Source organism: Pituophis catenifer, unplaced genomic scaffold (genome assembly GCF_029215685.1).
Source record: "Pituophis catenifer annectens isolate HBS135680 unplaced genomic scaffold, rPitCat1.0.hap2 SCAF_17, whole genome shotgun sequence".
NCBI lineage: Eukaryota > Metazoa > Chordata > Lepidosauria > Squamata > Colubridae > Pituophis > Pituophis catenifer.
This window is the reverse complement of record NW_027256897.1, coordinates 1,887,847-1,900,418: the sequence shown is the minus strand read 5'-3', so window position 1 is coordinate 1,900,418 and position 12,572 is coordinate 1,887,847. Positions and strand designations below refer to the sequence as shown.

At 47.6% G+C, this 12,572-nt stretch overlaps 1 protein-coding gene across 1 annotated transcript in view; it reads left to right on the top strand.

Annotated features, from left to right (window-relative positions):
* The first annotated feature begins 1,873 nt into the window (after nt 1–1,873).
* The window catches only part of FIBCD1 (fibrinogen C domain containing 1), a 42,490-nt gene continuing 31,791 nt past the window's right edge, over nt 1,874–12,572 (top strand). Inside the window, exon 1 of the mRNA XM_070955690.1 lies at nt 1,874–1,945. Coding sequence (XP_070811791.1) covers nt 1,874–1,945 — 72 coding nt within the window. The remainder of the gene's footprint in view (nt 1,946–12,572) is intronic.

Sequence of the window (12,572 nt, the reverse complement as noted above, 5' to 3'; positions counted from 1 at the left end):
CCACCGTTCAAGTTTGGACCAACAATCGTGGGCAGATCTCTGTTTCAGCTTAGTTTAGCCCGGAGGGATGATGGGAGCCAGGAAATGATGCTTTGGTTAGGGAGGAAGTATGTGGGGAGAACGCTAAGGAGGCTGCAAGGTCAGCTAAAGCCTGAGTAGCCGCATTCACACAACAGGCCAGCGTGGTTTAAACTCGGTGGGTTGTTTCATCGTTGACTGCATCAAAAAACAAAAAACCTCCCTGTGGCTCGTAATATTTTACAAATAAATCAATAAAGGACGCTTTCCCCCCACTTAACTTGCAGCCATGTTGTAACCTGGTCAACACTACTCAAATTTGGGAGTCAAAGGCAGAACATTCTGGAACCGTGATGGTGAACCTATGGCACGCGTGCCACAGGTGGCACACAGAACCACACTGGTGGGTACATGAGCTCAGCTCGGGTGTGCATGTGCACGCCGGCCAGCTGATTTTTGGGCCTTCTGGGCCACCCGGAAGTAGGGAAACAGGCTGTTTCCTGCCTCCAGAGGGCCTGGGGGGATGAGGGAAGGAAGGAAGGAAGGAAGGAAGGAGACAGGAGGGGAGGGAGGGAACGAAGGAAGGGAGGGAGGGAGGGAGGAAAGAAGAAGAAGAAGAAGAAGAAGAAGAAGAAGAAGAAGAAGAAGAAGAAGAAGAAGAAGAAGAAGAAGAAGAAGAAGAAGAAGAAGAAGAAGAAGAAGAAGAAGAAGAAGAAGAAGAAGAAGAAGAAGAAGAAGAAGAAGAAGAAACATCTGCTATGTCAAAAGAACAAAAATATTTTTATTTGCTTTCAGAAATACATCTCTCTCTCTCTCTGTCTCTGTCTCTCTCCCTCTGTCTCTCTCTCTCTCTCTGTCTCTCTCTCTCTCTCCCTCTGTCTCTCTCTCTCTCTGTCTCTCTCTCTCTCTCTGTCTCTCTCTCTCTCTCTGTGTCTCTCTGTCTCTGTCTCTGTCTCTGTGTCTCTCTGTCTCTGTCTCTCTCTCTCTCTCTCAGTGTAATCTAGTTGGCTGAGAAGTGTTCACTTAATACAGCCACGCAGAACCGCCGTCCCCCCAACCCGGGGGGAGGCTCCTTCCCCCACCTCCCCTGCTTGCAGCCAAAATCCATCTCTGACTTTCCCACCAGCTGGGAAACCCCAGCCACAGTCTCTCCTCCCCGAAGCCTTTTCTCTTCCAGCAGGGTGTCCACCGTCAGCCTGGCTGCCTTCACCCAACCACACGCCAACCAGATGCCTTCACACACCAGGATGGGTCCTTCAACTTGGTTCCCCGTGAACAAGGCGCGCTAAAAAAGGTGACGGACCAGTCGTCCTTTTTGCGGGCGGGCGGGCAAGCGTTTCACACGTGGGGTCGAGCCCAACCCAACCCAACCCAACCCAACCCAACTCAACTCAACCCAACCCAACCCAACCAGCCTGGCGAGTGCCTGGTTTTCCTGCGCCGCGCAAAGACCCCGAGACAGGAGGAAAGACGGTGCCCAGGTGCAGGCTGGCGTGGACGTGGCGGCGGCGAGTGCCAGCCTGCGTGTTTCTTTTAGAAGCGGCGGGCGACCCTCCCCATCTCCACGCGAGGCGAGGAAGACGGAGGCAACCGGCTTGGCAAGAAAGCTGCCGAGCCAAAGGGACGTTCCCTTCGGAGCTCAGCGGATCCAGCCTAGGAGGAGGAGACGGCGCCCCCTCCACCCTCCTCCCCTTACCCCACTGAGCAACTCTCGGCTTCCCTGATTCTCGTCCTTTGCTCTTTTTTGGGGGGAGGGGGAGCCCTTCGGAGCCGGGCAGAGGGAGACCTTCCTTGCTGGAGCGTCGCCTTCTCTCGCCAAACCCCCCCCCCTCCTTCCCCTTTTTCCCAACCGAAGATGGTCAACGAACGCTGGAAAAATGTGGGGAGATCGGCGCAGCTGGAAGACGGACCGCAGGAGAAATCTCAGGTAGGCATCGGCCGGCTTTCTGGGGTGGGGGTGGGGGGGAAACAGAGGGATTTGGGGAAGTGGTATGGGGGGGAGGAGAGGAAAGAAGGAAGGAAGGAAGGAAGGAAGGAAGGAAGGAAGGAAGGAAGGAGGGAGGGAGGGAGGGAGGGAGGGAGGAAGGAAGGAAGGAAGGAAGGAAGGAAGGAAGGAAGGAAGGAAGGAAGGAAGGAAGGAAGGAAGGAAGGAGGAGAAGGCGAGGATGGTGCAGGAAAGCGCCCCAGCTCCAAAGGTGAGCCCCCAGGCGTTTTTTTCAACACCTGGATTAGTTGCCCTTCAGACGGCCATCGGAATGTGTAGGGCTGTGTCCGTTTGGGGGGGGGGGATGAGTGGGGGAGAGATGTTAAGAGGGGTAGGGGTAAGGAGTCGGTTTGCAATGACCAGCCTTCCCGACCTGGAAGACCCAAAGCCCGAAGAGGCGATCTTGAAAAGGACAAGGCTGGGATTCCCACTCCCTAGAGGTGTTCCATTCAAAAGGAAGGAGAGCCCTCCCCGACCCCTAACTCCCCCACCCCCCAAAAAAACTTTTCAGCCTCCTGTTGAAGCCTTCCTGCCATGGGGTGGCGGTGGGGAAGGGGGGGGGACACAATTAAAAATAACCCCCCCAAAAAAACTAGGAAGGCGTCTGTTGACACTTAGAGGTTTGCTCAGCCTTCTGGAGTGGAGGAAGAGCTGGGGATTGATGGTCGGGGGGGTGGCAGTTGCACAGCCCCCTCCCCCAGCATTGTGGAAACAGGTGTGCGTTTGCAAAAGGAAGGCTGCAGAAAGCAGAGGAGGCAACTGGGTAGACAGCCGGTTGGCTCCGGAGTGCTTAAAAGGCACCAGGCAAGAAAGTGGGAGTTCTAGTATTGCCTTATCCAGGAAAGCCACCTGGGTGACTTTGGGTCAATCGCTAGGTGGTAATGAATTCTAGTCCCTCCATAAGCATGAAAGCCAGCTGGGTGACCTTCTATCAATTGCTAGGTGACGGTGAGTTCTAGTTCCTCCTTATGCATGAAAGCCAGCTGGGTGACCTTCTGCCAACCACTAGGTGACGGTGAGTTCTAGTCCTGCCTTATGCATGAAAGCCAGCTGGGTGACTTTTTGCCAATCACTAGGTGACAGTGAGTTCTAGTCCCTCCATAAGCATGAAAGCCAGCTGGGTGACCTTCTATCAATCGCTAGGTGATGGTGAGTTCTAGTTCCTCCTTAGGCATGAAAGCCAGCTAGGTGACCTTCTGCCAACCACTATGTGACAGTGAGTTCTAGTCCTGCCTTATGCATGAAAGCCAGCTGGGTGACTTTTTGCCAATCACTAGGTGACAGTGAGTTCTAGTCCCTCCATAAGCATGAAAGCCAGCTGGGTGACCTTCTATCAATCGCTAGGTGATGGTGAGTTCTAGTTCCTCCTTAGGCATGAAAGCCAGCTAGGTGACCTTCTGCCAACCACTATGTGACAGTGAGTTCTAGTCCTGCCTTATGCATGAAAGCCAGCTGGGTGACTTTTTGCCAATCACTAGGTGACAGTGAGTTCTAGTCCTGCCTTCAGCATGCAAGCCAGCTGGGTGACCTTCTGCCAACCACTAGGTGACGGTGAGTTCTAGTCCCTCCTTAAGCAGGAAAGCCAGTTGGGTGGCTTTTGAGTCAGTGCCTCTCTCTCAGCCCAGCCCACCTCACAGGATTGTTGCTGTGGGGAAGACAGGAGGAGGAAGGTATGTCGGATATGTTTGCCACCTTGAGCTATTTATATATATATATTAAAAATAAATAACAAAAGGTGGGATACAAAACAAATAAAACCCATCCTTTTGCCCTCTCTGATTCCTTCTCCGTCCTTTGGGTAAGAGATCTGGGTTGGCTTGCGCCCAGTCTCTGGATGACTTCTTTGCCCTCCCTTTCGCCCCCCCCCGGTCCTTCCCAAGGGACCAGCTGGGAACCTGTGTGGCTGACGGTTGGCAAATGTGCCTTGAATTATTTAGTTTATTTGTTTACAGACAGAATGTCATCTCAGATTTTTTCCCCTCTCTCTCTGGCTCAGGAAGAGGAAGAAAGAAAAGAAAAAAATGGGGAGGCAGGAACCCAAATGCCAGCTAGCTCAAATCCCTTGTTTGCTCAGTCTTCCCCCACGTCTGTTTGTAAAACATCTATCTTTTATTTATTTTTTATTCATTGGTATCCCTCCTCTATTATTTTTATAAATAACTCAAGGTGGCAAATGTATCTAATATCCTTCCTCCTCCTATTTGCTCCATAACAACAACCCTGTGAGGTGGAATTGGGCTGAGACAGGGGGACTGGCCCAAAGTCACCCAGCTGACTTTCATGGTTAGGCAGGACTAGAACTCGCCGTCTCCTGGTGATTGGCCCAGAGTCACCCAGCCAACTTTATGCCTAAGGTGGGACTAGAACTCATCAACTCCTAGTGATTGGTACAAAGTCACCCAGCAGGTTTGTATTGCCTAAGGCAAGACTATAACTCACCGTCTCCTGGTGATTGGCCCGAAGTCACCTAGCCAGTTTTCATGCTTTAAAGGTAGAACTAGAACTCCCTGTCTCCTGGTGATTGGCCCGAAGTCACCTAGCTGGCTTTCATGGCTAAGGTGGGACTAGAACTCCCTGTCTCCTGGTGATTGGCCCAAAATCACCCAGCTGGCTTTCATGGCTAAGGTGAGACTAGAACTCACTGTCTCCTGGTGATTGGCCCAAAGTCACCCAGCTGGTTTTTATGCCTAAGGCAGGACTAGAACTCACGTCTCCCGCTTTCCAGCCTGGTGCGTTCACCACTAGACCAAACTGGCACCTTCATAATGCCTCCCTCTGGATTGTTTGCACGGGGGCCCAACCGCCTGCTACTTTTAAGTCAGATAGATCTCTCTTGGATAAGTTCAAACCTTAAAGGGCTAGGATCATTCTTTGCCACCTCTGGGTATACCCTGGCACATGTGCGCGCGGGGCCGTCTACAGAACCAGCAGCTGCCAAAGATGTTTCTGCTTTTATCTATGCTTGTTTGTAAGAAAAGACCCGCGAATTCCCTCCCGAAGACGTGTGGCCTGTGCACAGGTTACTAAATAAGCAGGTAACCTAATGCCCGCATGCCACGGATTTCGTGTCACGCACTCAAAGCTGCCTCTGAGCACAGCTGTCCACCAGCGAAGAGCAGGTTCTTATTCAAGATCCTGCTCGCCTTCCCTCGTAAAACCGAGACAATAAATCCCAACCAGAGAAATGCAAACATGTGCCAACTCGTGGCAGGGGGCGCTGAAATGAAATATAGACATCCAGAAGGCCAGGCTCAGTTGGCAAAGAACCTTTTAAACCTTGGCCTGGCATCCTTTGTTGCCCACCGTTAATATTGCCCTCCTCTTCACGTGCGCGAGAAGCAACGTTTTTACGGCTGTGGAAAAGATGGTGTGATTCCCAATTTTGTTTTTGTTTTTTTAAAAAAAAAATAGCATGGACATTTTGGAGCATGTTTTGACGTTTATGTGAATGAGAGAACGGATCTACCTGCATGACTAGAATTAAACAAGCCAACTTGTTGTTTTGCAGAGCTGTACAAAATCAGGGTTGAGTTTAGGGCGCCGTTAATTTCTGGGAGGCGTAGATAACTTACAGTCTTGTGGTCACGTGATCAAAATTCAGACCAGTGGTGGGTTTAGAAATTTTTTAATACCGGTTCTGTGGGCGTGGCTTGGTGGGCGTGGCAGGGGAAGGATACTGCAAAATCCCCATTTCTTCCCGATCAGCTGGGACTTGGGAGGCAGAGACTAGATGGGGGCCAGTCAGAATTTTTACTACCAGTTCTCTGAACTACTCAAAATTTCCGCTACCGGTTCTCCAGAACTGGTCAGAACCTGCTGAAACCCACCTCTGATTCAGACGCTTGGCAACTGGCATGTACTTATGACGGTTGCGGTGTCCCGGATCACGTGATCCACTTTTTGCGACCTTTTGACCAAGGAAGCCAACAGGGAACCCAGATTCACTTAACAACCCTGTCATTAACATAGCAACTACACAGTAATTCGCTCAACAACGGTGGTGGGAAATTTTGTAAAACTGGGAGAAACTCGCTTAACGACCGCCTTGCTTTGCAATGGAAAAGGTGGTCGTAAGTCTAGGAAGACCTAGGGGGTGGAAAAACAGAAAATACACCCTTAATTTACAATATGTTTGCAAAATAGCTGATGGTGCCACCAAATCATCACCAAAGACGGAGTCAAGCTATTCTCCAAAGCACCTGAAGGCAGGACAAGAAGCAATGGGTGGAAACTCATCAAGGAGAGAAGCAATTTAGAACTAAGGAGAAATTTCCTGACAGTGAGAACAATTAACCAGTGGAACAACTTGCCTCCAGAAGTTGTGAATGCTCCAACACTGGAAGTTTTTAAGAAGAGGTTGAGTAACCATTTGTCTGAAGTGGTGTAGGGTTTCCTGCCTAAGCAGGGGGTTGGACTAGAAGACCTCCAAGGTCCCTTCCAACTCTGTTATTCTATTGTTCTATTGAATTGGAAAAGTCTTATTTTGCAGAGGTTTTTTGAATGTATGTGGAGAGAGTCTCAAGGGTGCCAATGAGTTGTGATCCCTTGCCTTGGGGGCAAAGAGAAAAAAGACATTTAAGGCTTCGTCCACCTCTTCTAAACTCATGTGGGCACCATATTTTTTGGGATATACTTCTACACACACACACAAAACCCATAATCCAGATCCTAGAAAGTTTGGTCACCAGGGGAAAGTAGAGAGCATGAGGGCGGCCTACCTTGAAGGCAAGAAGCTGGAGAGGTGGAAAAAGAAGTTCAGATGAGGCCCACCATGGGACATGGCCTTCACCCAGAAGTTCCCTTAGATAGCCAGTTGAAGCTGCAAAAGGAACATCAGCTCGGCCCAGGTGTCCTTCTTAATTCATCAGAGATGAATCCAAGGGCTTGGAAGGCTTTATTCATTTCCGCATGGCCTATATGGTATATTTTCTGAAGAAGCTGAGCTTCTCCAAAGCAAAGAAATCATCTTGAGCGTTTGGCTGTCCTCCATCAGTTTTCCTGAAAGACGATGGATGAGAAGTTGACCCTTTTGTCTGAGGAGAACTTTGGAGAAAGGCTTTTGAGGGGAAGTGAGGTTCCATGCGTGACAATGTGGTGGAGATGGTTGTCCTATTTTTTCATGGCACGATTGTTTCCTCAAGTTTCTCTTTAGTAGAAGATCTCAAGAAGGAACTGTTCCCATTGAGAACGTGCTGCTTCTGTCCAGGCCACGGGTCTGCAACCTTAAATACTCTAAGAGTGATTTAGACCTGTTTCCCACAGAAAAGAAAACACCAGGAGCCACAAAATCTGGATGGGTGTGGCCAACTCGATGTCACTCACTTATACCAGTCACATGACACCCCCCCCATCCACACCTACCCAGCCGGTAATTAGGGCAGAGAATGAGAATTAGGAAATTCTGATCAGACAGAAAGATTGGATGGAGACCGTCAAACATTTTACTATTTAGAGTATGTTTTCCTTCCAAGGAGTTGAGCTAACAGATGTGGTTCCTCATTCCAGGTACTCCAAGCATACAGTTGTAGCCTCATAACCTGATGAATATTAGGTTAACATTATGCTTCCCTAGAGACTGAGCCAGATTTTTCTGTATCCTACCTGGAAATGACACGACCGAACTGTGAAATTGTTCAATGCAACGTAGGTCTCTTCGGGAACGCTGAAGGTAGTCTACTTCTCGGTGGAGAAAATGGATTTCTTGAAGATTGTTGAGACAGGAGTCTGAAATTACTCATCGGCAGTGCCAAGCAAGCCAGCAAACACAGAGCTTGCAAATTGGTTACCTAGTAAACATTGTTTATTAAGTTATTCCGTCTAATTATTGCTAATATTGGGGGAAGGAGAAAAACCTTCTAGCATTAAGTGCTAATTTTAAACATCTTGGCGAGGAAAGGGAGGGGATTTTTCTACAGCCGTGGAATTGATGCTATTTTTTTTCCCCTCTGGCAAAGCACAGGGGGAAAGGAGGAGAAGGGAATTTAGAGGAGGGGGCTCTGGAGCATTCCTGGAATAAGTGGGAGGAGTGTGTGTGTGGGGGGTCTCGGCTGTCTCAGATTGTTCCCTGGAGATTTAACTCCCGATCTTTGAAATTAGTGCTATGCAGGGAAAAAATATCCTATGGTTTTTCCCCCACTGTTTTAACGAGCGTTTATTGGTTCCCCTGAAAGGAGAAGCCATTTTAGTTACGAGGGGCTCCCCTCATCCTTCTGCAGGTAATCATCTACGGAAAACCATTCGTTTAGCGACGGTTCAAAGGTATAACGGCACCGAGAAAGTGACTTACGACCGTTTTTTCCACATTTACGTCCGTTGCAGCATCCCCATGGTCATGCGATCAAAATTCGGCTCTTGGCAACTGGCATGTACTTATGACGGTTGCGGTGTGCTTTTGGGGACCTTCCAAGAAGCGAGGTGAATGGGGAAGCCAGGTTCACTTAAGAACCGTGCTACTAACTTCACAACTGGGGTGATTCACTTCTCTGTGGTCGTAAGCCAAGGACTCAGTTCTAAAGAAGGACCTCATCATCAACAAATGGTGTAGGGCAGGAGTGAAATTCAAAATTTTTCCTTACCCGTTCTGTGGGTGTATCTTGGTGGGCATGGTAGGGGAAGGATACTGCAAAATCTCCATTCCCTGTTAAAACTGTTAAGTCCCATAGGACCTTTTCAGATGTGAATGGGATAGAACTACAATAAACTCTACGCCAACCAGTAGCCTCTTCTTTCTGATGTCACCAAGACTGGATAGTCATAAGCAGGACACGGTGAATCCGGAGCGATCCAGACAGTTTCAGTGGGATAAAATAAATATTTAAGCTAACATGGTCTATGATGCTAGGAATAAGCAGATGCATTCAGCACCTTGGACAGAGAAGGTTCCATAGAGAATTCTCCATCACCGTTGAGCCCAACATTTTTGTCGCTAAGCAAGACACCATCACTCGCTTTTTCAGTGCTGTTGTAACTGCAAATGGTCACTAAACAAATGTTTGTAAATCGAGGATTAACCTGTGTTTTTACAAAGAACCCATCGGAGGTGCTACCTCGTCTTTTAAAATTTTAATTAGGCAAAATCTGTGGGTTCAAGGCACATGGGGATGTTGAAAGGCAAGGTAGAACGTGATAATGCTTGGAAATGATTTCCTTTCACACACACACACACACACAAAAAAAACTGTTCCTTCCATATTATTTACAAATATTTTCATAGCACCCTTTGATTATATTCCCAGGCTGGTTTATTCCAAGAAGAAAACAATTAAAATGTAAATACCAACGAGAGAGAGGGAGAGAAGATAACGAGGAGAGGGAAGAGCAGAGAACAAAAAAAAAACCCAAAAAAACAAATCAGCTTCAAGACAGAAAAAAATTATGAAAATCTTAGAGACAGGCCACAGGCCAAAAACTGCATATAAATAAGAGGGGGAAATTAAAATAAGTGTTTTACACGATGACTGAAGGGTTTTAAAGCAGCAATCCTGTAGCCCCACCGAGGATACCAAAGGGGGGGGAATGCAAAGGAGGAAGGGAGGGAGGGAGGGAGGAAGGATTAAGAGAGAGAAAATAGGGAAGACTGAAAAAGAAACATTATGGGAAGAAAGGAAGGGAGGAAGGAAAGAAGGAAAGAGGGAGGGAGGGAAGGGAGGGAGGGAGGGAGGAAGGAAGAAAAGATTAAGAGAGAAAATATGGAAGATTGAAAGAGAAACATGGGAAGGAAGGAAGGAGGGAGGGAGGGAGGGAGGGAAGGAAGGAGAAAGGAATGATTAAAAGAGAAAAAATATGGAAGATTGAAAGAGAAAATTATGAGAAGGGAGGGAGGGATGGAGGGAGGGAGGAAGAAAGGAAGGAAGCAAAGAAAGATTAAGAGAGAGAAAACATGGAAATTGAAAGAAACATTATGAGAAGGAAGGAAGGAAGCAAAGAAAGATTAAGAGAGAGAAAACATGGAAATTGAAAGAGAAATATTGTGGGAAGGAAGGAAGGAAAGATTAAGAGAGAGAAAACATGGAAATTGAAAGAGAAACATTATGAGAAGGAAGGAAGGAAGGAAGGAAGGAAGGAAGGAAGGAAGGAAGGAAGGAAGGAAGGAAGGAAGGAGCATCATGTTTTGGAAACCACTAAGGCAATGTAAACTGGGGCTGTCAGACTGTCACACAGCCAGCCCATCCATGCTCCTTCTAATTTCCTCCTATCCTTGACAGTGAGTTACAATGCTGTAATCAAATAGCTAACTAGCTGTTCATTCAGACATTCAAAATCGCTTGTCCCATCCCTCTGCTTAACAGCGGAGCCTAAGACACCCACTCACCCCAGTACCGGGAGGCCGAAGTTCCTTGAAGGGTTATTTCTACATATACAAAGGTGACCCAGGGCACTCTCTTCCAGAGAGGGAGGGAGGGAGGGAGGGAGGGAGGGAGGGAGGGAGGGGAGAGAGAGAGAGAGAGAGAGAGAGAGAGAGAGAGAGAGAGAGAGAGAGAGAGAGAGAGAGAGAGAGAGAGAGAGAGAGAGAGAGAGAATTATTGGTACATTCCACATGGATGCGCCGACCCCAAATTTATTTCCATTGAAGTCAAAGCACTATTGATTTTGATGGCGTTGACTTTTGGGCAAACCTTCTTAGAGATTGCTTCGCGTCTACTGATCAAAGATAATCATAAAACAGAATTTCTCGAGTTGGAGGAAATTGCTTTTTGTTCAAACAACCATCTGGGCCCAATAATGGAAGGAAAGCACTGGGGAACCAGGGGGGTGGCAGCTGCTCTGCTACTCTCTTGAGCCTTTGGGGAAGGTGACCCAACCTGGTTTATCTCAGTCGAGTGAGTATATTGACAAATTTGGGGATAGATTCAAGTCTGAAAGCCCAGGAACAGAAGGACAAGCAGACAAACTCCTGGATAGGCAGGGCTGAAAGTGAGCGACGTGTGTTTAGCTCCCAGGAAAGAAGATTACGCATGGGGAGAAAGCTATTCAAATATTGCATGGGATAAGAACTTGCTAATAAGGTCAAAATGCTTAAAAGATTTGCATCGCTTCATCCCGAGAAGCTTAGAGCGATGATGCAGCCCAAACATGGGGAAAACAAATTTACCGGTAGTTTGTTTGACCCTCTTCTGAAAATGCTGGATTACAATTTAGCCTTTGGCCACCACATTATAAAAAAGATGTGGAGACTCTAGAAAGAGTGCAGAGAAGAGCAACCAGGATGATGAGGGGACTGGAGGCTAAAACATACGATGAACGGTTGCAGGAACTGGGCCTGGCTAGTCTAGTGAAGAGAAGGACCAGGGGAGACATGAGAGCAGTCTTCCAATATTTGAGGGGCTGCCCCAAAGAAGAGGGAGTCAAGCTATTCTCCAAAGCACCTGAAGGCCAGACAAGGAACAATGGATGGAAACTGACCAAGGAGAGATTCAGCCTGGAAATAAGGAGAAATTTTCTGACAGTGAGAACAATCAACCCATGGAAGAGTAGTTGCCTTCAGAAGTTGTGGGAGCTTCATCACTTGAGACTTTCAAGAAAAGTCTCTGTCAGAAATGATGTAGGGTCTCCTGCTTGAGCAGGGGGTTGGACTAGATGATCTATAAGGTCCCTTCCAACTCTGTTAATCTGTTAAAGACATTTGAAATTCTAGGGTTCATGGCTGACACTGTAGGTAATCCTTGGCTGACAATGATTTGTTTTGTGACCATTCAAAGTTACAATAGCACCAGTTTTCACACCTACGACCATCCCTAGGGACACGGGATCGAAATCTGGATGCTTGGAACTGGTATGTATTGAATATGGTTGTTTTTGCAACAAGCACAGTCAGATGAACTTAGCAACCGTGTTTCTAACATGCCAGCCTTGGTGGCGCAGTGGTTAGAGTGCAGTACTGCAGGCTACTTCTGCTGACTGCCAGCTGACTGCAATTTGGCAGTTCGAATCTCACTAGGCTCAAGGTTGACTCAGCCTTCCATCGTTCGGAGGTTGGTAAAACGAGGACCCCAATTGTTGGGGGGACAATAGGCTGACTCTGTAAACCGCTTAGAGAGGGCTGTAAAGCATTGTGAAGTGGTATATAAATCTAAGTGCTATTGCTATTAACAACTGCAGTAACTCACTTAACAACTATGCCTCATAAAATGGGGCAAATTTCAATATCTGTAGCATCTTTTCTTCTTTGGTATCTGGAAATGCTTTCACTGGGGATGATTGATGGTTACGCAAGTCAAAACTAGGGTGTCCCAAAGGCGCTTCTGAAGAGCTGAAGAAGCTTCTCGGATGAGAAGCGAAACAACTTCAAAGAAAAACAAAGTCCAGTCGCCTTTTGAAAAAGCCCCTTTGGGACAACCAGGACCTGGATGACCGAGAATCTCCATAGAAACTAAAACTATGTTCTTTACTCTTCCCCCTTCAGTTGCCTGGAGGTGATTTTTAAGTTTCCTTAGGCGATCAGCTAGGTTGCTCATAAAAAAACATCTCGACAAAGAGGTTGTCAAAGAAGGAGCCAGAAGTCCTATTTGGGACAATTGCTGGTTTGCAGGACAGTTCTGTAGAATATAGAATCCTAGGGTTAGAAGGGACC